This window comes from Malaclemys terrapin, chromosome 11, assembly GCF_027887155.1.
Source record: "Malaclemys terrapin pileata isolate rMalTer1 chromosome 11, rMalTer1.hap1, whole genome shotgun sequence".
Taxonomy (NCBI): Eukaryota; Metazoa; Chordata; order Testudines; family Emydidae; genus Malaclemys; species Malaclemys terrapin.
The window spans coordinates 71946029-71966412 of NC_071515.1; the positions used below are offsets into that span (position 1 = coordinate 71946029).

The window sequence follows — 20384 nt, forward strand, 5'->3', positions numbered from 1 at the left end:
GGATTGAAGATCTAAACTTGGGAAAAGTGGATATAGCCGTGCACTGGAATCAGCAGCATAAAATCGGTTAGCGGTGCAGCAGCTAAGAAGCCTTCTCTTTTGGGGATCCAGAATCATACACGGAACCCCTTAGCCTAGTGAAATATCACAGGAGTTCCATGTCACTGTCATTTAATTGTCTGGAGATGGACACAGAGATGCTGACCATGTCAAATGCACATAAAACATCTACTATTTGTGCTCACTGGTGCACCCATGGAGAACACACTATCTTTGAATCAGAATAAAAATCTAAGCAACACAATAAAAACTTCAGGATCAAACCCTGCCCTTGCTATTGACTTCAGTGGGAACTACACCTGTGCAGTCAAGTGGCAGAATTTCATTCTTAGAATCTGTTCCCTGAGACACCAAAACTGTGGGATAAAGCAGATTCATCCACACGCCAGTTTAGAAAATACTGTGCTCCAGGTTGCCATCCTGGAGTATTATGGAAACCGGAGAGTTGGACAGCCAACACAAAAGGACATAACCCAGAGAGGGGTTTAAAATGGGGTCATATGGTATTTGTTATTACAGCAGAAATCACGATTTGGTAAATGTGTGGCTACAACAAATATGCTGCTGTAAAGTTTATTATGTGCACAGAGCCGTTCCTCTTGTATTAAACGGATAGTGTCAGTGTCTCAGTGTGAAATGAAGAGCCTTGCACACAGACAAACAGGTGGTGTATACCTTTAAAACTGCAGTCTCCTCTGCTGGAGCCAGAATAGCTGGAATCTGTGATTCTTCAGGGCCAGAGGCAGCATTATCCTCTTCTAATGCATTACTGAAAGAAGAAAACATTCTCACCACACTGCAGAGGCCGTGTGAAATAACCAGTGCTGCTTTTATGACAGTTTAGCCTAGAAACATAACAAATCAATATAGGGCAAGGAGGAGATTCATGCTTATGAAGAGGAAAGATGCGGAGGTGATTGCCAAGTACCTGTAGCCATCTCAGCACCTGCCACTGCACTGTACTGCAGACATCCCAGGCAGTGAACAATGTCAACATCTTCATCCCAGAGGGGATTTTTTACAGCGCTTGTCTCAAACTTGTGTAGTTACTCACCTTGTGCAGTAATGATAGTTCTTTAAGGTGTCCCCTCCCCATGGTGCTCCACTGTAGGTGTGCTTGCGTTCCTGTGCTGCTGATCGGAGAATTTTGGTAGCAGTGTCCTGTCCCCACCTTGTGCTCCGCACAACGCTAACCGGTGTTAATGCAGGTAAACCCTCCTCAGTTCCTTCTCTACCACAGAGTTTATGATGAGAACTCCAAAGTAGAGGAAAGGAGGGTGGGTTGAACCAAAGAACCATTGGTACTGCACCAGGGGAGTAACTTCCTCTTCTTCTTCAAGTATGTCGCTATGAGTGCTCCACTGTCGGTGACTCCTGAGCAGCATCCCCTATAAGTGACTGGGGCCTCAGAGTCGAGTCTGTTATGGATGATAGTACTGGGGTGCCCAATCTGGCGTCTGCAGCGGAGTCCCCCAGGGTGGCGCCGTGTTCTGCAAAGGTATGTGCAGATGCCCAGGTAACTGCTCTGCAGATTTCTGATATAGAGATACCTTTGAAGAATGCAACAGCTGAGGAATTCTATGTTGTGCATAAGGATTACGGATGGAGGCGCTAAATTGCAAATCCGATAACAGAGTTTGATACAGTTTGAGACCCATTTGGAGAGTCTTTGAGCTGAAATCGCTGTGCCCTGAGACCTATCCCCAATGGAGAGGAAGAGCGTAGGAGATTTTCTAAAAACCTTTGTCCTGTCCAAATAGAAGGCCAAGGCTCTCCCTTAGATGTAGAGGGTTGCAATGAGGATTCTCGACGTGTGAAGTCTTGGCACGGGTCTGAGGCTGGTTGGAGGGCCACTTCCATTAGAAGAAGCTTAAGTCTCAGTTCTCTATCTTTTCTGGATCTGGGTTTCAACTGCTGGCATAAACCACACTTCTGGGGAATGTGGTTTTCTCCCAGACGGTGGACACACTAAGAATGTCCACCAGTCCCTTGGATAGATTCTTTGCCACTGAGACACTTCTTGAAACGTGATGAACCGGGCATATGTCCAGGGGGGTCGAACAAAAACAAAATTTTAAGATTAAAAAAAATAAATAAAAGACCAAAAGAACGTAAAGAAAACTCTAAGTAGTATCTAAAGTAGGGAAACGATTAGCAAGTCTGTAGAAGTTAATCTGTTAACTGACAGCTAGAGCGCTGCCTCTAGCCAGGGTCAGTTGAGAAAGAACGTAGGAGGGTTCGCCCATGCAATGCTGGTTAGCCCTGTGGCAGAGCACAAGGGTGGGGAACAACACGTGTGGGTCGAATGGATGCTGCTACCAAAATTCTCCAATCAGCCGCGCAGGGACGCAAGCAGACCTACAGTGGAGCACCCATAAGGGCACTAGTTGAAGAAGAACTGGAGTTTCATGGCTGCCTCCTTCTCACCTGTGTCCTCTGCATCTTTAGGGGCAAAATTGGAGAATGCCAGGTATTTCAGATTTCTCAGAGAGAGCATGGCAATCTCAGAAAGATCCAGAAGATTCCCCCTTCTGCTTTGTAATGCGTGTATGCCCACACTCAGGCCAAGTCTATATGCAGAAATTGTATAATTTTAACTAAAGGCATAACATTAAACCCATTTAGTTAAACTGGTTCAGCTGTGTGTGTGGACACTCTTACATTGGTTTAGCCAGAGCTTACACTGGTTTAGTTTGCACATATACTTGAAACCAAGGTAAAAGTGCCCATATACAAAGTGGCATCAGTTTAACATCACATCTTTAATTTAACCTTTGCAATTTCTGTATGTATACAAGCCCTCTCGATTCTCCAGTGTTGTTTTAATATATTTATTAATTACAGTAGAACCTCAGAGTTATGAACACCAGAGTTAGGAACTGACTGGTCAACCACACATCTCATTTGGAACTGGAAGTAAGAAATCAGACAGCAGCAGAGACAAAGGGGGAAAAAAGCAAATACAGCACATTACTGTGTTAAACATAAACTACAAAAAAATAAAGGGAATGTTTAAGTAAAGATTTGACAAGGCAAGGAAACTGCTTCTGTGTTTGTTTCATTTAAATTAAGATGGTTAAAAGCAGTATTTTTCATCAGCACAGTAAAGTTTCAAAGCTGTATTAAGTCAATGTTCAGCTGTAAATTTTTGAAAGAACCACCAAAACATTTTGTTCAGAGTTATGAACAACTGAACTCTGAGGTTCTACTGATCTGGAAATGGGGGTAGGCTGTGAGGTAGAAAAATCTGCAGATGGCTAACCTAGATAACTGTGTCAAGTCTAGAGAAGACTGTCAGAAACTTCAGAATCTAAACTAGGTGAATGGGCAACACTGATGGCAAATGAAGCCGATGTTGATAAATGCGAACTAATTCACATTAAAAGGGAAAAAATTATCTACTTTTACTCCTTACAGGGTTCTAAATTAACTGTATCAACTCAGGAAAGAGACTTGGATATCACTCTGGACAACTCAATGAAGACCTCAGCCTATGATGAGAAAAAGCAAACGAGGTCAGGATGCACAACTAGTACCATGGAGAATAAGGAATATATTATAATACAATTATATAAATCAATTCCATCTCAAATTATATGGTCTTATCTAGATTACAGTGTGAAGTACTGGTCACCCCATCTCACAAAGGGTACTGCGGAATTAGAGGGTTCACAGAAGCAGCCACGAGAATGATCAAGGACACGGATAGACACTCTTATGAGGGAGATTGAAAAGACAGATTGTTTACCTTACAAAGGAGACAAATAAAAGGGGATGTGCTAAAACAAGGAATGGTCTAGAAGACAGATCAGAAACTTCAGTTCTCACTGTTTCACAACACAAAAGAACAACAGGAGTTAATGAAACTGAAAGATGACAAATTCCAAAATGATAAAAGGAAATACTTTTTCGCACCACATGTAATGACTGTGGGACTCGATGCCATTGAGGTAAAGAATTTAGTAAGGTTTAAAGAGGGATTGGACATTTATGTGGATAACAAGAATTTCCAGAGCGGTTACAGTTAATGCTAACAAAAAATTTAACTTAATGGAGAGATCCTATCTCCTAGAACTGGAAGGGACCTTGTAAGGTCATCAAGTCCAGCCCCCTGCCTTCACTAGCAGGACCAAGTACTGATTTTTTTTGCCCCAGATCCCTAAGTGGCCCCCTCAAGGATTGAACTTACAACCCTGGGTTTAGCAGGCCAATGCTCAAACCACTTATTTGGAACAGATATAAACCATGTGCCTTCAGGGTTTCAGCCAGTCTCAAACTAAGGGATCAGGATGAGACCTTCATGGGGGGATATTAGCCTATGTCTACCGACTGTAGGGTTCTTCCACCTGTCTCTGAAAAATCTGGGACTGGCCACTAACAGAGACAGGATATTGGGCTAGACTGATCACGGGTCTGATCCAGTCTAGCAATTAATGTGTTCCTACTTAACAGGAGTTATTCGTACAAAGAGAGAATGCAGACAAATTTATTTAAGTATAGGAACGAAGACGACAAATCATCCTTGTCCCCTATGGAAATCTTATGATTATCTGCTCTCTCAGATTACATGACTTTCTCTTTCTGATATGGGGTGCTGCTGACCCCACTTCAGACAACTGCCAAAATGCTCATCAGCTCTTCATGTTTGTGTGTGATACGGCTGGAAAAACCTCTTAGAAATGAAGGCACTACAAGCAGTAAATCACAAAAAATCCTCACTTTTACCTGGTAATAGATTAAGCAAATGAGGAACCACATGGATACACATTTCCCACCATAAACACGTGTAATTATAGTATTTAGTCTATGCACAAGGGAAGTCTAGCATCAAGGTCAGCAGCTCAAGAAATAATGTTACAAACTACTGAAAATCTTCATTAACACACTGATTTCCATGGAGGTTGTAGAGATGTGACTAGAATGAAGCTGGTGTACTAATGTATCTCAGCATATCAACAGAATCATTTACAAAAAGGACACTAGAGGCCAAATGCTGATCTTAGTTACACCCCTATTTTGAGAGCTGGATACAGATCCATCTAACTGGGGAAGAAACACTTACACACATCACTAAAAGCTAATGCACACCTTTTCCATGATTTATGCTGCTTACCTTTTTGCATTCCACTCAGCCAGCATAGTTAAACTAGTGACTCTTAGCACAGGTGATGCTCTCTAGGCGCTGGAGGACCAACTACTGTCAGAGTTTAACTTAACTCTACCGGAAGAAAAAGGTCATGTGGTTTAGGCATTGGACTGGGAATGTGTGTTCTGTTCCCACTCATTTACAGACATCCTGTTGGATCACGAGTAAGACACTCACACTCTCTCTTTGAGCCTAAGTACCTCATCTATAAAATGGGAATAATACTTGCTTGGCCTCACAGGTGGGTTGTGAGGATAAATTAATTTGAATGAATGGCTCACATGCTACAGAGCTGAGTGTCAGAGAAAGGCCTGCAAATAAAACAAGTAATGACCATTTTTAGCCCTTTTCATCCATAGATCTCAAAGTACTTTTCTATGGTGGGTAAGCATTAATCCCCATTTTACAGATGAGAACACTGAGGCATGATTCCTTCAAAGCCATTCAGTGAGTCATTGGCAGAGCAGGAATAGAATCCAGGCCTCCTAACTCCAGGGCTGGTGCTCGTTCCTAGTTTGCTTAATTTCACTCTCTTTCCCAATCAGTTCTCAGGCACTGCTGTTGCGTTTAGGTTCATGTGGGGATGTTTAAACTAAAAATACCCTGTTCTCACCGCAATCTACAAAACCTCACACACACTTGTATTTCTATTCTCTTTTGGTATGTTTTTGACTGCACTTCCTTGATCAAATTCCTTTTAGCTATTTATTTGATTTTAAATATTTTAACAGGCAATTATACAGGTATGTTTTTGACTGCACTTCCTTGATCAAATTCCTTTTAGCTATTTATTTGATTTTAAATATTTTAACAGGCAATTACACAGGCTAAAGGATAATATTAAGAACAACAATTTCTGCACATCCCTGCTGCAGCATTCTCCTCTGTTGCCATTTATTTTCATGCACCCTGAAGACCCTAGTGAGTGTGTGATAAAGAAAAGTCAGCAGATGAAGCCAGCCAAGCTTTTCTCCTCCTCCTCCTCTCATTGGTGAGGAAGTGTTGTTTGACTGCTCATCCTGCTAGCTAACAGCTGTTTCTCATCTTTCCCAGGCTAATCTCTGAGCTGTTTACTTATCCCAGTAACATTCCTTCCCAGAGCACTTACGGAAGGAAGGCATTTGAGGCAGGGATTTCTTTCAGCACTTCTCTTGATTCCTGAAATAGTGGGTTGGTTGCCAGCAGGCTGCTCTGTGCTTTCCCTGAGATCAGGATGCCCCTGCAAAAAGGAACAGGTACAACTCCTCATTGCCAGTTCTTTATCTGTCTTCAGGAGAGACATTTTCTTCCCTGCTAAACCAAACTCTTGTCAGTTACTTGACTACGCAAATGTTCTGGGGCCTGCCACATAATTATCTCAGATAACTTGTCACAAAGTTACTGCTTTAACCTCTATGTACCTAGTTCAAATCCAGCCAACCCTGGCAATGACTTGTGTGAAATGAGCTGTCAGTGCCAGTTTTTTTGCACACAGGTGTTCACTTTATATAAACTCCGTTGTAACTGATATGGTTGCTGGCACTCTGAGCAGTGTGGCTAACTCTAGTGGGGCAATGTGGCACAGTATGCAGGGTCACTGCGCATACTGTGCTTGTTCTGTGTATCAGGATATGACTTCAGTGTCAAACTGCCCAGGTAGCAACTTTCACCATGCTAAATTACCTAAAAAAAGCCATTAATGGGTTAAGGAAGAAAAAGATGGAAAGCTCAGATTGAGTATCTGAATTATCTTGTACATAACAAACAACGCTTGGCAAGTACAGTGCATAGTGATGTTTTTCTTTGAAGTGTTTACACATATTAAAGAATTAAACCTTATAAGACGCTAAATTAACAGCTGTGGAAACTTAAATTGTCCTCTTTTCACAGGTGGACTTAAATCACTTGCTCTAAACCACTGGTAAGAATACCAGGAGTATGCCTCCAGCACTCCAGACTCCCAGTCCTGTGCTCAGGTCACGTGAGCACACTGCTTCTTTCCTCCAGCCCTATGTAGTACCTGGCAGTGGCATCGTGAATATTGGCTTTCTTGTTGTCCAACATGCTATCCTCTCTTGTGATCTAAAAGGAAATGAACACGAAAATAAGTTTCCAAAATTTAATTCCATCTTTGTCTCACTTTAGAGACTCACGGAAGTCTGGAGTTTCCCTTCCCAAGGGGAGAGTGCGCAATGTGTCTGCTATTCAAACAAAAAACAGTCAATTATTTTTCTCTCATGAAAACCTCAGTGCTAATGTAAAACAATCCAGCCAGGTCCTCCAAGAAACAATTATCACTTCTTAATACATCTGCTAGCAGTGCAAGCACCAAACATATTCAGATCCTTATCTCTGTCGAAAGGAAAAGCTGGAATATGCTGAGAGGGACCCCATTAAGGCCCAAGACTGGCAGAATGGTCAGTGGATCTCCCTCTGAAGGGCAGTTCCACTCTGCCACTGTTTGACCCCCTAGTTACACAGAGCCTTTATACCTAAAGACTAGTCCCATACAGCAGCCTCTCCAGGACAGCAGATTATCAAGAGAGTCAAACTCAAGCAGAGGGTTATGCTTTGAGGCTTCTTGATGGTGTCCCTTCTAGCCAGTCCTAAGGGGAACACCTGAGAATGGCATAATCCTTCTGAGCAAAGTATGTACCTTGTGCACTGCCTCTGCCTGCGCCTTCAGGATGTTGCTCTTTATGTCTGCAGGAAGACGCTCTGGTGTTGTTACTGGGCTCTCAATTGCGTTATTAAGACACTTATCTGTCAACTTCACCACCTCATCCTAGAAATGGAAAATGTTCATTAGGAACATCCCCTGCATGACAAAACTTGGGCTGGGCTGAGTCCATAAACATCAACACCCAACGTTAAATAGCAAGGCTTCAGTGGAAAAAAATATCAGAAAAGGCGAATATTCAAACAGAGAAACAATTTCTGACTTTGTTTTGAAACTTGATTGTAAAACAGTAGTTAAAGGGTTAACTAGCAAGGGTCTGATCCTACACAGCACAGGGGTTGAGTGTTGCAGTTAAAGCCAGGCAAGATGCAGTATGCAAGAGGTGGACAGCATGGGACTCCGATCCCGCAAGAATGAGCATACTGCTGCAAGGCCACAGTAACACCTCCTAACAGCAGTGAGACTTCGGGGGAGCACTGAGTGAAGTTCTTCGTTACCATGTTGAGAAACATGTTTTAGCCCATGTCTCCTTAGTCATTTGTTAGCCCCACTCAGCTCTTCTCCACCTTGCACAGGTGAATAAGGGACTAGGTGCACAATGGGGGTCTTAGACTCACCCACTGCTCAGTGCAGATGATTGTGCCTGCTGCTTAACCTTACTTGTATTATGTGCAGCGTCCGTTTGCCTTGTGGAGCACAGCCCTTGTGCACAATACTGGACAGTACACCAGGACATGCAGGATCAAGGCCTTGGTGCTTACAAAACACTCTCAAGAGGAAAGGTGCTAACTATTCTAAATCCTATCATTAGAAAAATGATGCGTTTTACTAATAGCATCTTGGCACAGATCTGTTTCTACAACCCTGTGCACATAATGCTTTGTACGAATATAAAGGCTTTTGAAAATCAGGAGCTAAGAATTTACATGAGCAATGCACAACTTTCCACACTATGTCACTCTGGTGAGTGGAACAATATGGAATTACTCACCTAGCAACCAGACGGGATTTTTAATACAGTTTTAAATCCTATTAATGTAAACAATAAGGTACCTACCATCTTAAATCAATTTATCTTAAGTAGGCAGCTGAACATTTGCTCTCAAATGCAGCTTCAAGAGATTTTTTTCCTTAGACTCCAGTAGTATATTAGACTAACCTGCCAGACATATAATGCTATCACAATACTTTTCCCACTAAATTACTTCAGAAGTAAAGTACTAGACAGACACACACTGAGATCAGTCAAAATCTGCAATATCTATTCTACAATAGTTTGGGGTTTTTTGGTTATATGTACTATTTTTCTTAATTGCAAAGTGTTAAGTTTTCCATCTGCTAACTGCTATTTGATTAGTGACAGAGGCTAATCAACTGAGTGGAAACTAAACCTTATGACCCTTCTCTTCAGGGTGCGACTCAGCAGGGGAAGTTCCAGAGCCCTACGTTCCTCACCATATATTTAGTCACTTGATAAGCAAGACTGATTCTTCTTTAGGCAGATCTTCTCCCCCTACAGTGCTCAACATATTGCCAAAATACTGCAAGCCTTAAACACTGGAGAAATCCCACTGAAGCCAGAGGAGCTGTTGGCGTGCATAGAAAGAGCAGTATTTAGCCCATAGGCTTGTAAGCGGAAACCTACACATGCTCATCACCAAAGACAACAAGAGAAAGGTAACCCCTTCACTGCTGACTGACATCCCCCCTTCACTCTTAACCTTGTCAATTAACTGGAATTGCAAACGAAGATTTTCAGTGAGAGCTGCTGGATGTTCAGTTCTTTTGAGAATCAGACCACTTATTTAGATGTCCAAGTATGGATTTATAAGCCTAACTTTAGGCACACAGATTTTAAAATATTGGCCTAAATCAGCAATACCCAAAGGCAAAAGTTGGGCCAACCTTAAAGGGCTACTGTCAATGTAAAATAAGTTGTTTTTAATTGTTTCCAATCATTATGTCCAAAAGAAATTTTAGGGGGGGAAGGAAGAAAGACACACATTCACACTAAATATATGAAATGCTATTAAAAATATTTAGTGGATGGTTTATAACTTTATGGAATAGTTTAACAAAAACAAGCTTTCTATTGTACCAAGTTATTAACCCTCCCCATTAATTCTCCCCATATCCTTGAGATCTATCCTTTCCTTCTCAGTCTTTCCATCTCGCGATATCTTCCCTACTGCCCACTCTTGCTGAGAGCTACGTGGAGGGCCAAGGGGAAAAAAGTTAGAATGTTCAGATACTTGCAGCATCTTCACATAATTTTCCAGCCCTAGTTAGAGTGTTTTGTGGATACAGTGGTCAATATTTGACAGAAGCAAGTAAAATAATCACACATATGGTCGTCATACTGACTCCTTCACTGCTTTGACTTCAACAGAATAAAGTCTCTAATAAATGTCATTCCAACCTTATTCCTGTGGAATATCCTTACAAATTAATCCAACCACACTGGGTTTCAGAGTTAACATCCCACTCAAAAGAACAGGAGACATTTCTGATCTCTCTGAGCTGACCATTAAGGGCCAAATTTTCTAAAGTGCATAGCATCCACAAATGGGGCCAGATGTTCTGACATGTTCAGCACCCAGCTGCTCCTATTGTTTTTCGTGGGAGCTGCTTCATGTTGAGCACTCATAAGGCTTAAATCAGAGTTGAGCTCTTTTCAAAATCTGGCCCCAAGTATGTCGGCAGACTCACTACATCTTCTCTGTCTGGTTCACATTTAAAAGGTTATTGCTGCAACCAGATTGTTTTATAAATGAAAACTTTACATTCTGCAGAAAACATTGGAATTACAAAAAATCTAGAGACTCTCAATCGGTATTATAGTATGGAATTTCTACAATTCATTTTTCCAGTGGTGCTACAGTAACTGATCATTAAAACTAAAAATATATACATATATTTACTTTTCACTATTCTGTGGTTTATTTTTGTTGCAGTTTCCTCAGTATGGACAATGAATCTAGCCCAGTAACTTTCACTCTTCTTTACCACCAGTTTCACTTTCTGGTTCTCATGCAGTTGCATGTGTTTAGGTTCCCAACATTGTTGGGGAAATATTTAAATAAAAAAGTATTGTTGATTTTCTTTGAATGACACGAAAACATTTCTATTCAGATTAACATACATCTCCCTGCACTAGTTTTATTCTGTGTTTAACGAAAGGGCAGAGTAGAGAAATCAGAAATGGTGGGGGATAAAAGTATTTGGCACATGACACTTAATTTGGGTAGTTGGCAAAGATACCTAACTCTGCAGGTTTGTAAATATCCCAGGTCCATGGCAGTTCTCATTGTTCCTGCATACTGGAATAAGCATAGACTAACTGTTTGTTCATTAGTAGGTATCTGTTCTATAAAGGATATCTATAATACATCAAATTACATCCGAAGACTATACAAACACTTCAGTGTAATGACAGAGGGGGTGATCTTCAAAGGCACAAATGAGAATTAGGAAACTAAATCCTATTGACTCTGAATGAGAGCTTGGCACTTGCTTGCTTTTGGTACCTTTGAAAAAATCTCCCAGAGTCTGGTACATCCACACTGTCAAGTAACTTGCCCACTTTTCTTTATGACAGTTTAAAGAGCACAAGACTAAGAAACCCCAAAAAACCACCTTGGGAGTAAAAACATTATTCAGGAACTAGGGCTAGGTTTCATTGTTCTTTTAATTCTAGAAGCTGATGAAAGTGTATTTAAGAACTAATTGCTCTCCTTTGTTAGGCTGCTGAGATTCGGCCAATGTGCTAGTCAAAAGCTTGGGAATGACAAAGTTACATGCTTCCATTCAAACAAAGTTTGGCAGCGAGCAGCTATGAAAATCCAGCAACTGGCTTGGAAGAATAAAGCCATTCATTCCACATTTGCAAATTCTTATTCCAGATAGTTTCTGCCCTTTCTAAGGAGACCGATAGATAGGTAGATATTTCCCTACCAAAGAACCAATCAAGAGTGGATGTAAATCTGGAATTATCTAGAGATGATTCTGAGAGACAAGCTCTGATCTTTAGAGAAGAACGTTCAAGTTTTTCAGCTAACAGAGCTGATGAACAATTCACTGGCATTTGGTGAAGTTCTTTTGCTCACTAGTACAAGACACTGCTTTGCTTTCACAAGCAGAGAACTACTGACCCATTCTGCTGGCAATGCAATTTGTCATGCTTCTTACAATCTCTTGCCTTGTACATTCCAGCATGCTACAACAAAACTGGAGATATTTTATATATTATTACAAAGAGAAAAAGACACTGCATGCTGAAATTAGCAAGTAAAAACAGAGAAAGAGAAATAGCTGGGATAATAAAATAATCAAAAATATAGTTAACTTCAAGATTTTAGTTTAATTATTTCTCTTTATAGTAATACACTGTGGCAATTTATACTTGTCTGACAGGAACAGGTACTGCAAGCCTTTTTCACATGAGCAGAGTAGATGATAACAATGGGACTGCTTGCAGGATCAGGTCCATAATTTGTACATATGCATTTTGTAATAGATTTTATGTATAAAATATACACAGGATTTTTTGAAGCAGCTTTCAAAAACAGTAGGTTTAAAACAAAAAGTGGGCAACTCCCAAACTGGTTTTAACTATTGTTCTTGGGTCACCATTTTGGGGATCATTTCATGAGAAACATTTGATCTATGAGCTGTGACCCTCTAAATGACCTTGCAATTTCTGTCCAGCTCAAAATTGACCTCCTCAAACAATCTCTAGCTCTTTTTGTTTTTAACCATCATTCTCAAATTACCACTTGCTTAGAGTCAGCCTAGCTTGAAAAGCTTTAGCCAAACAACTTTCTCCTTTTCTACCAGAGGAAAAATACTGATTCAAATAGAGTTTACACCTTACATTTTCAATAATCAGTTTTAGAATGTTATCCGCAGGTCCTTACTGATAGGTGTCTTTGCTTACAAAACTAAGTAGTAGTATTATAATTCATCCTTAATTATCTAGACCTGAGGTGTGCAAAACTCCGTAATCTAAACAGCAATATGTTGCCCAATAGCTATTAAACTGAAAATTATTTTGATTATCCAGAACTTCCATTATCCAAAGTTATTCAGTGTCCTGTGTGACATATGCATAATCAGGGCTGTACGGTACAGGCATCTGTTTGTTAGACTAGCTCATTATACAAGTCTCAGTGTGTTTAGTTTACCGTAGTCACAATTTAACACTATGAACAGAGGGTTTCATTCTATTCTCTCTTGATTTAATCTACAGAATTGTTTCCCTCTTTGTTTAAAGCCAACAGGGAGATGAATAAGTCAAGATATTCTGAAATAAATGGTGTTCATTTGCCTTTGTTTACATTCGGCATAACAAGACCCACAGCTACCCACTAATCTTCTTAGAGATTTGGTAATCTTTGTAATTCAGTCGCGAAACAGAAAGGTACACAAGGCATCCCAGTTGTCAGCCCTTAAAGGAGACATGAACACCACACCCAGTAGCTATGAGCATATAGAAGCAACGGACTTTTCTTAAAACAAGGAAGAAACATAGGAATGGGCTCAGCCTACACATGTACTTCTCCAAATCTTTAACAGATCTTGAGCCAACTTAACTGAAAGAGAAAACCCCATTGACTTCAATGGGAGGTAGAGCAAACCCTTAGCCTTCCTGGGCTAATTCTGTGGTGTGGTGTGTGTTCTTTTGCCTGCTCTTCCTGTTCAAAATACAGTGAGTATCCTGGGTTTGTAACATAGGGGGAGAGGACTGAGTTGCTTTTAAGCAGATTGCTTTGTAGCAGCATCTGAAGGGAAAACTAACCCAAATTCTTGGGAAATCCCAACGGGCTTGTGGGACTGTTATGGGCAAAGGATGTCACCAGACATGTCACCTTTTATTCTATGTGATCTGTCTGTTTATAAATACTTTTTATTAGGCTAATGCTTTATAGACCATGGCCCCATGCCTTGCCCCCCATAGTACCTTTTCTTATATTTGCTCTGAGGGCATTACTGACATTAATGAATTAAGATGCACAACTCTCCTGTAAGGAAAATAAGCACAGTGAAACCTGCTCTAAATATTCAAAGGACTGATAAATATAGGTTATTTAACAGAAGTGGTCTCCCATCAAAGATCAAGTTATTATCCCCATGTAATAATAAAAATAATATTTTGCAGATGGTGAACATGAGGTGCAGGGGGTGAAATCCTGACCCTACTGAAATCAATGAGAGTTTTTTTTCAGGGAGTTGAAGTAACTGTTGTTATAGTGTATGCTTTGTTGTGTATTGGATTGGAAACAATACTAAAAGGTTAAAAAAACTCCTCTCTCCTCCTCCCTCAACTCTGTCCTTGTATGAAATTGAGTAGTGTACTAGATTGTGCACAATTTGCATACATGGTTAGGTTTCTAAGCACCTTTGATAACCCGACTAGGCACATACCTACATGTTTAGACATTTACAAAACCTTTGTAAATCTGGTCCTTAGCTAATTTCCAGCAGAAATTATTCACTTATCATGCAAAACAGTCTATAAAACAAAGTATATGCATTTGATTTTCTTGTGTCTCCCAACATCATTGATAGACATTTTCAAACAGCCTGCAAGTGGGACACATTAACCAGAAAGCAAAAGGGTTCTCAAAATCATCACAACATGCTCAGCAACTTTCAGGAATGCAACCCGAGTACCTGTTTATTGATATTGATGTTTATGTTGGAGCGGGGCGCTGGCATCGGGCTGGGTTCTGTCTCCAGATGTTTCAGTTTCAACGTGTCTTCGAATGCTGAAAAAGATGGCAGAGACAACCCAAGGCCCTGTTAGTGCAGCTATGGGGTTATCTGGCATTTCACCTTAACCTTCCTGACTGCAAATTATCAGAAGATCAAGCTGTCTGGGCCAGTATGAAATAAAGCTGCTTGTTTACACTTGAACAATTTAACTTCCATGGATTGGGCTGTATGCGCTGAATCCAAAAGAGGGAGTCTTGTACTAGTACAAAGTTCAACGCAAGTGTGGGAAGGTAAGTGAATCTGTCTCTCAGGAATTATTTGCAAGTACAAAAGTAGCTCCTCAGAAGAGAGTGCATTTATACCATTTATGGGTGTTCTCACATATTCTGTAAAGAACCATTATACTGTCTCTTGGTTCTGTACTCATACATACTTGATTTGAGAAATAAATTGCTCCCAGCTGAAACCACTGACTGTCAAGCTCAGCAGATCCAGGTTCAAACTCCCTGCTCAGCCACAGACTTCCTGTGAAACCTTGGACAAGCCATTTAATCTGTTTGTGCCTCAGTTCCCTATCTGTAAAACAGGCATAACAGCACTTCTTTACCTCACAGGGGTTTTGTGATGATAAATACACTGAAAATGTGAGGCACTGAGACACTAAGGTAACAGGAGCTATTTAAGTATCTAAGGATAGATAGATAGATAGGATAGATACACCAATAATACCATGATTCTAGTAGTGACAGCTTGGATCACGTACTATCAGGATTATAAGCCCTGATGCAATCAGCACACAATATGGTTGGAAATGCAGGCTGTGGTAAACATACCAGTAGTATTTGTGCTGTTTCTGAATCCTGAAATGTATTTTTTACTGGAATCATCAATATAGTTATACAGCATGTTCTATCTACCAAGACCTTTCGCCTGTACTGTCAGGGATACTTAATTTTCTTTCCTGACCGATGGTACAATATTGCTGTGTGCTATTAAAACAGCTCCTATATTATATTCAGGAGGTGGCTGTATTTCAGTGCTGAGCAAAGTGACTCCTATATATGTAGTGTGTCACATCTGTACAGTCTTTGGGGATTTTGGAGGAAAAGTACTCAGTCATCACAATAATTCCATTACTGTCTCTATATGGGATGAGAACAGCAATAATTCAGGAAGTTTCCTTACCAGCAGGTTCTATTTTTTCAGCAGCTGTCTCCTTTGTGCCCGGAGGAACAAAGCTAAGATCTGCCTCCTCTGGAACTCCTGCTGTCAAACTAGCAGCAGGCTCATCAATGCAAGTCTCCAGCAACTCCTTGCTGTCTAGTAAATCAACAATCAGAGGCATGCTGCAAAAGTAGGAAGATGGACAGAGATAAGTAGAATCATTTCAGAAAGGTGACAACACAAGGCAAGGTTTTAAAATATGCAACCTCAGGTAAAAAAAGCAGGTCACTTTCCTTTGCCTGTTGTTTTTAAGCACCCATGCACATTCTTTAAAAAGTGTTTCAGATAAATTTACACTGGGTTTCAAGGGAATTTAAAATCTACAAGGTAGATACCTTGAAGAACGAGCTTCAAAACTCAGGACAGGTCCATATATTATCTTCACTTCTTCCGCTATATGAAAAATCAGTTCATAGTAGAGGAAAAATTCTCTGTGAAGTGTGATCATCAGCACAGCATGACCAGACTGGAAGCAAAAAAGTGTCTACAAACAATCTCACTGAAGTCTTTTATATGGAGTTTGCATGCAAACATAGCAAATGGGAATGGCTGTGCTGTGCGACACCTTTACTTCTTATAATACTCAAACAGCTAATCCAAATCCTTCCCAGCTATGGGGAAGTTGGAACCCGAATCAAGATCTGGAGCCAAGCTTTGAAAAGCAGATCTATCCATTGTAAAGGTGGACAAGCAGCTATGTAAATTTAGCTTTGGTCAAATCCTTGAGTACTTTTTAATCAAAATTTAAAACGAAGATAGAATGTATCCCTTTGCAAAAAAAAAAATTTCCCCCCTTCTTAATATTATTTAAAAAGAGTTATAGAGATGCATGGCACTTTACAGAACAAAGATGGGTTCCCCTCCCCAGAAGAGCTCAGAATCTAAGTTAAGGCCAGAACACAGGGAGAGGATGAGGAAAGGGTAAGACAAGGGCAAAGACAGTAAGACTACTCTCTATGTCCAAGGATCTAAAAGGCGCTTTGATTGGACTCACACCACCCCTGTGAGGTAGATATTATTTATTCTTATTTTGCAGATGGGTATGGAGATTAGAGCCTGATTTTCAAAGACGGGCACGTACAATTGTGTGTTCCTAATCTGTGTGTGGAAGCACCACATCTGCTCATGGAAATCAAATCTGCACTCACATGGCCAGTTAGATGCATAGTGGTTGCCACAAAAGAGTAAATATTTGCCAGCAGATACCACACCTTGGGATCCGAGGTACCACAGATTGCCCTATGCTTTGAATTGGAAATAATGGTGGCATCTCAAATGCCAGATGTAACATCTGGTCATTGTCTTCATCTTTGATTCCCATCCGTCAACTCAAAAGTGATGATGGGGCCAAATGAAGTCTATCCATCAATCACTTTCTACCTTGTGCCAGTTTCAGTTTCATTAATCTTTAAACCTTTTTGTTCTATGCTATTCTTCAATTACATTCAAAGCATCCTTGGTCTTCCTCTATTTCTAGTTCCTTGCACTCTGGTATGTATCACCATGTATGATATTATCTCTGGGTCCATTCTTGACACACTTCCAAACAATTGCAGTAATCTTTCTTGAATCTTCGGTAAGTGTTATTTCTTGCCCTAGCCATTTCCTATCATTTTTTATTTTCTGCAGTCTTGAAACTCAAAGTGTCCCCTGAGCCAGTTCATTTCTGCTGTCAAAAATCTTTCATTCATTGCCTTTCCTCATATTCCAGCATTCCAACTCATACATCAGTACTGGCATGACAGTTGTCGCATATACACTAATTTTTGTTTTTCTCAAAATGTCTATTCTTCCAGAGCTTTCTGAATTTTCCAAATGGAATAGCAGCTACTCTGACTCCTCTTATGTCATCTTCACCATTTTCATTCTTTGATACTAGTCCTCCAAAGTACACGTGTTTTTCCATTTGTTCTCGTCTTGTCTCAGAGTTTGATCTTTACCTCTCTCGTCTTCCAAATGCCATGTTTTTTGTCTTCTCTGTGATGATCTTCAATCTAAATTTTCTACTTTCCTGGTGTGACGGGTTGAAACACAGAAACCCTCTTGGGAGCTGCCACCCACTGTACCAAGACTACCCCTGTTCCTGTTTTCCCTGCCAGCTCAGGACTCCAGCACCCTGTCTTGCTGAGCCAGACACTCCCATCTGCTCCAACACAGACCCAGAGTCTGAATCACTTGCCCCAAAGCTGCAAGTTTACCTGAAAACAGCTCACAGAAGTGTGCTTGTCTTTAGCACTCATATGCCCAACTCCCAATGGGGTTTAAACCCAGATAAATCCGTTTTACCCTGCATAAAGCTTATGCAGGGCAAATTCATAAATTGTTTGCCTTCTATAACACTGATAGAGAGATATGCACAGTTGTTTGCTCCCCCAGGTATTAATACATACTCTGAGTAAATTACTAAATAAAAAGTGATTTTATTAAATACAGAAAATAGGATTTAAGTGGTTCCACATAGTAACAGACAGAACAACGTAAGTCACCAAGCAAAATAAAATAAAATGCGCAAATCTATGTCTAATCAAGCTAAATACAAATAATCTCACCCTCAGAGATGCTTCAGTAAGTTTTTCTCAGACTGGACACCTTCCAGGCCTAGGCACAATTCTTTCCCCTGGTACAGCTCTTGTTCCAGCTCAGGTGGGGGATTCTTCATGATGGCTCCTCTCCCCCTTTGTTCTCTTCCACCCCTTTATATATCTTTTGCATAAGGCAGGAACCTTTTGTCCCTCTGGGTTTCCACCCCCCACTGGAAAAGCACTAGGTTAAAGATGGATTCCAGTTCAGGTGACATGATCACATGTCACTGCAAGACTTCATTGCCCACTTGCCAGCACACACATATACAGGAAGACTCACAGGTAAACACAGCCATCTGCAGACAATGGTCCTGATTAATGGGAGTCATCAAGATTCCAAACCATCATTAATGGCCCATACTTTACATAATTACAATAGGCCCTCAGAGTTATATTTTATATTTCTAGTTTTAGATACAAGAGTGGTACATTTCTACAAATAGGATGATTACACTCGGTAGATTATAAGCTTTGTAATGATACTTTACAAGAGACCTTTTGCATGAAGCATATCCCAGTTGCATTATATTCACTTATGTTTTTATAAAACCATATAGACTGCACAATGTCACACCTGGTCTACCTCGTCATTCTCTGTAAATCCTCCTTGGTCAATATCATCTGTGAATCTCAGATTATGCACGGTCTTACCCCATAACGCGACTCCTCCCATTTCACCTCTTAGTGCTACAGCCATTATTGGTTCTAGTACCAAGCCAAACAAATCTGGTAATCGTGTGCATCCTTGTCTCACTCCTACAGTTGTCCTGAACCATTCCATCAGTTTTCTACTCCCACTGTACTCACTGACTTACAGTAGATGTTTTCTATCACCTTAATCAATTTTTCAGGAACACCATTCTGACGTTGCACTCCATATGCTTTACAAAAATGTTTTGTAAGTGTGAATATGATGCAACTGGAATATGCTTTATGCAAAAGGTCTCTTGTAAGGTATCATTACAAAGCTTATAATCTGAGTGTGTTCATCCTATTTGTATGACTGTATCATTCTTGTATCTGAAACTAGGAATATGAGGTACAACTCTGAGGTCCTATTGTAATTATGCAAATTGTGGCCCATTAATGGTGGTTTAGAATCTTGATGGCTCCCATTGACTAGGACAACTGACAGTAAATGGCTCTGTTTACCTGCAAGCCTCCACTGTACATGTGCGGGCCAGCCAAGGAAGAATGGAGGGGGTCTCACAGGACATGTGAACATGTCACATGATACTGGAATCCATCTGAAGCCTGGTGCTTTTCCATTTAGAAAGAGGAGTGGGAACCCAGAGGGAGACAAATGATTCCTGCCTTGTGCCAAAGCTATAAAAGGGGGTGGAACAGAACAAAGGGAGCTTCTAATCATGAGCAAACCCCTAGTTTCCACCTAAGATGTCTGCTGGAACTGACAAGGACTGTACCAGGGGAAAGGATTGGGCCCAGACTAGGAAGGAGTCTAGTCTGGGAAAGAAGCTTATGGGAACATCTCTGAGGGTGAGATATTATCTGTAATCAGTTTCCTAATGTATTAGGCTTAGACTTGTGTGTTTTGTTTTGCTTGGTGACTTACTTTGTGCTGTCTTATTAATTGGAACTACTTAAATCCTACTTTTTATACTTAATAAAGTCACTTTCGTTTATTGATAAACCCTAAGTTGATTAATACCTGGGGGAGCAAACAGCTGTGCATCTCTATCAATGTTATAGAGGGCGGACAATTTATGAGTATACACTTTATACAGAGTAAAACGGATTTATTTGGGGTTTGGATCCCATTGGGGACTGGGTGTCTGGGTGCTGGAGATAGGTGACCTGCCGAGCACTTTTTGGTTAAAGTCTTCAGCTTTGGGGGCATGTTTCAGACCCTGGGGCTAGCGTGTCTGGCTCAACAAGGCAGGGTTCTGGAGTCCCAAGCTGGCAGGTGAAACAGGCTCAGAGGTAATCTCAGCACAGCAGGTGACAGTCTCAAGGGGGTCTGTTACCGAACCCGTCACAA

At 40.7% G+C, this 20384-nt stretch overlaps 1 protein-coding gene across 5 annotated transcripts in view; it reads right to left on the minus strand.

Moving 5' to 3' along the window:
* The window catches only part of EPB41L5 (erythrocyte membrane protein band 4.1 like 5), a 115065-nt gene that overhangs the window by 38358 nt on the left and 56323 nt on the right, over window positions 1-20384 (minus strand). For 4 of the 5 annotated variants that reach the window (XR_008446614.1, XR_008446615.1, XM_054043289.1 and 1 more), the window contains exons 17-22: window positions 15765-15925; window positions 14538-14632; window positions 7842-7970; window positions 7206-7267; window positions 6315-6425; window positions 736-829 (exon numbers count right to left, since the gene is read on the minus strand). Coding sequence is in view for 3 of the 5 variants with exons in the window: in XM_054043289.1 (XP_053899264.1) it covers window positions 736-829; window positions 6315-6425; window positions 7206-7267; window positions 7842-7970; window positions 14538-14632; window positions 15765-15925 (652 nt within the window). In the remaining 2 variants the exon portion in view is untranslated. The remainder of the gene's footprint in view (window positions 1-735; window positions 830-6314; window positions 6426-7205; window positions 7268-7841; window positions 7971-14537; window positions 14633-15764; window positions 15926-20384) is intronic. The other variant, XM_054043291.1, reaches the window with a different exon arrangement.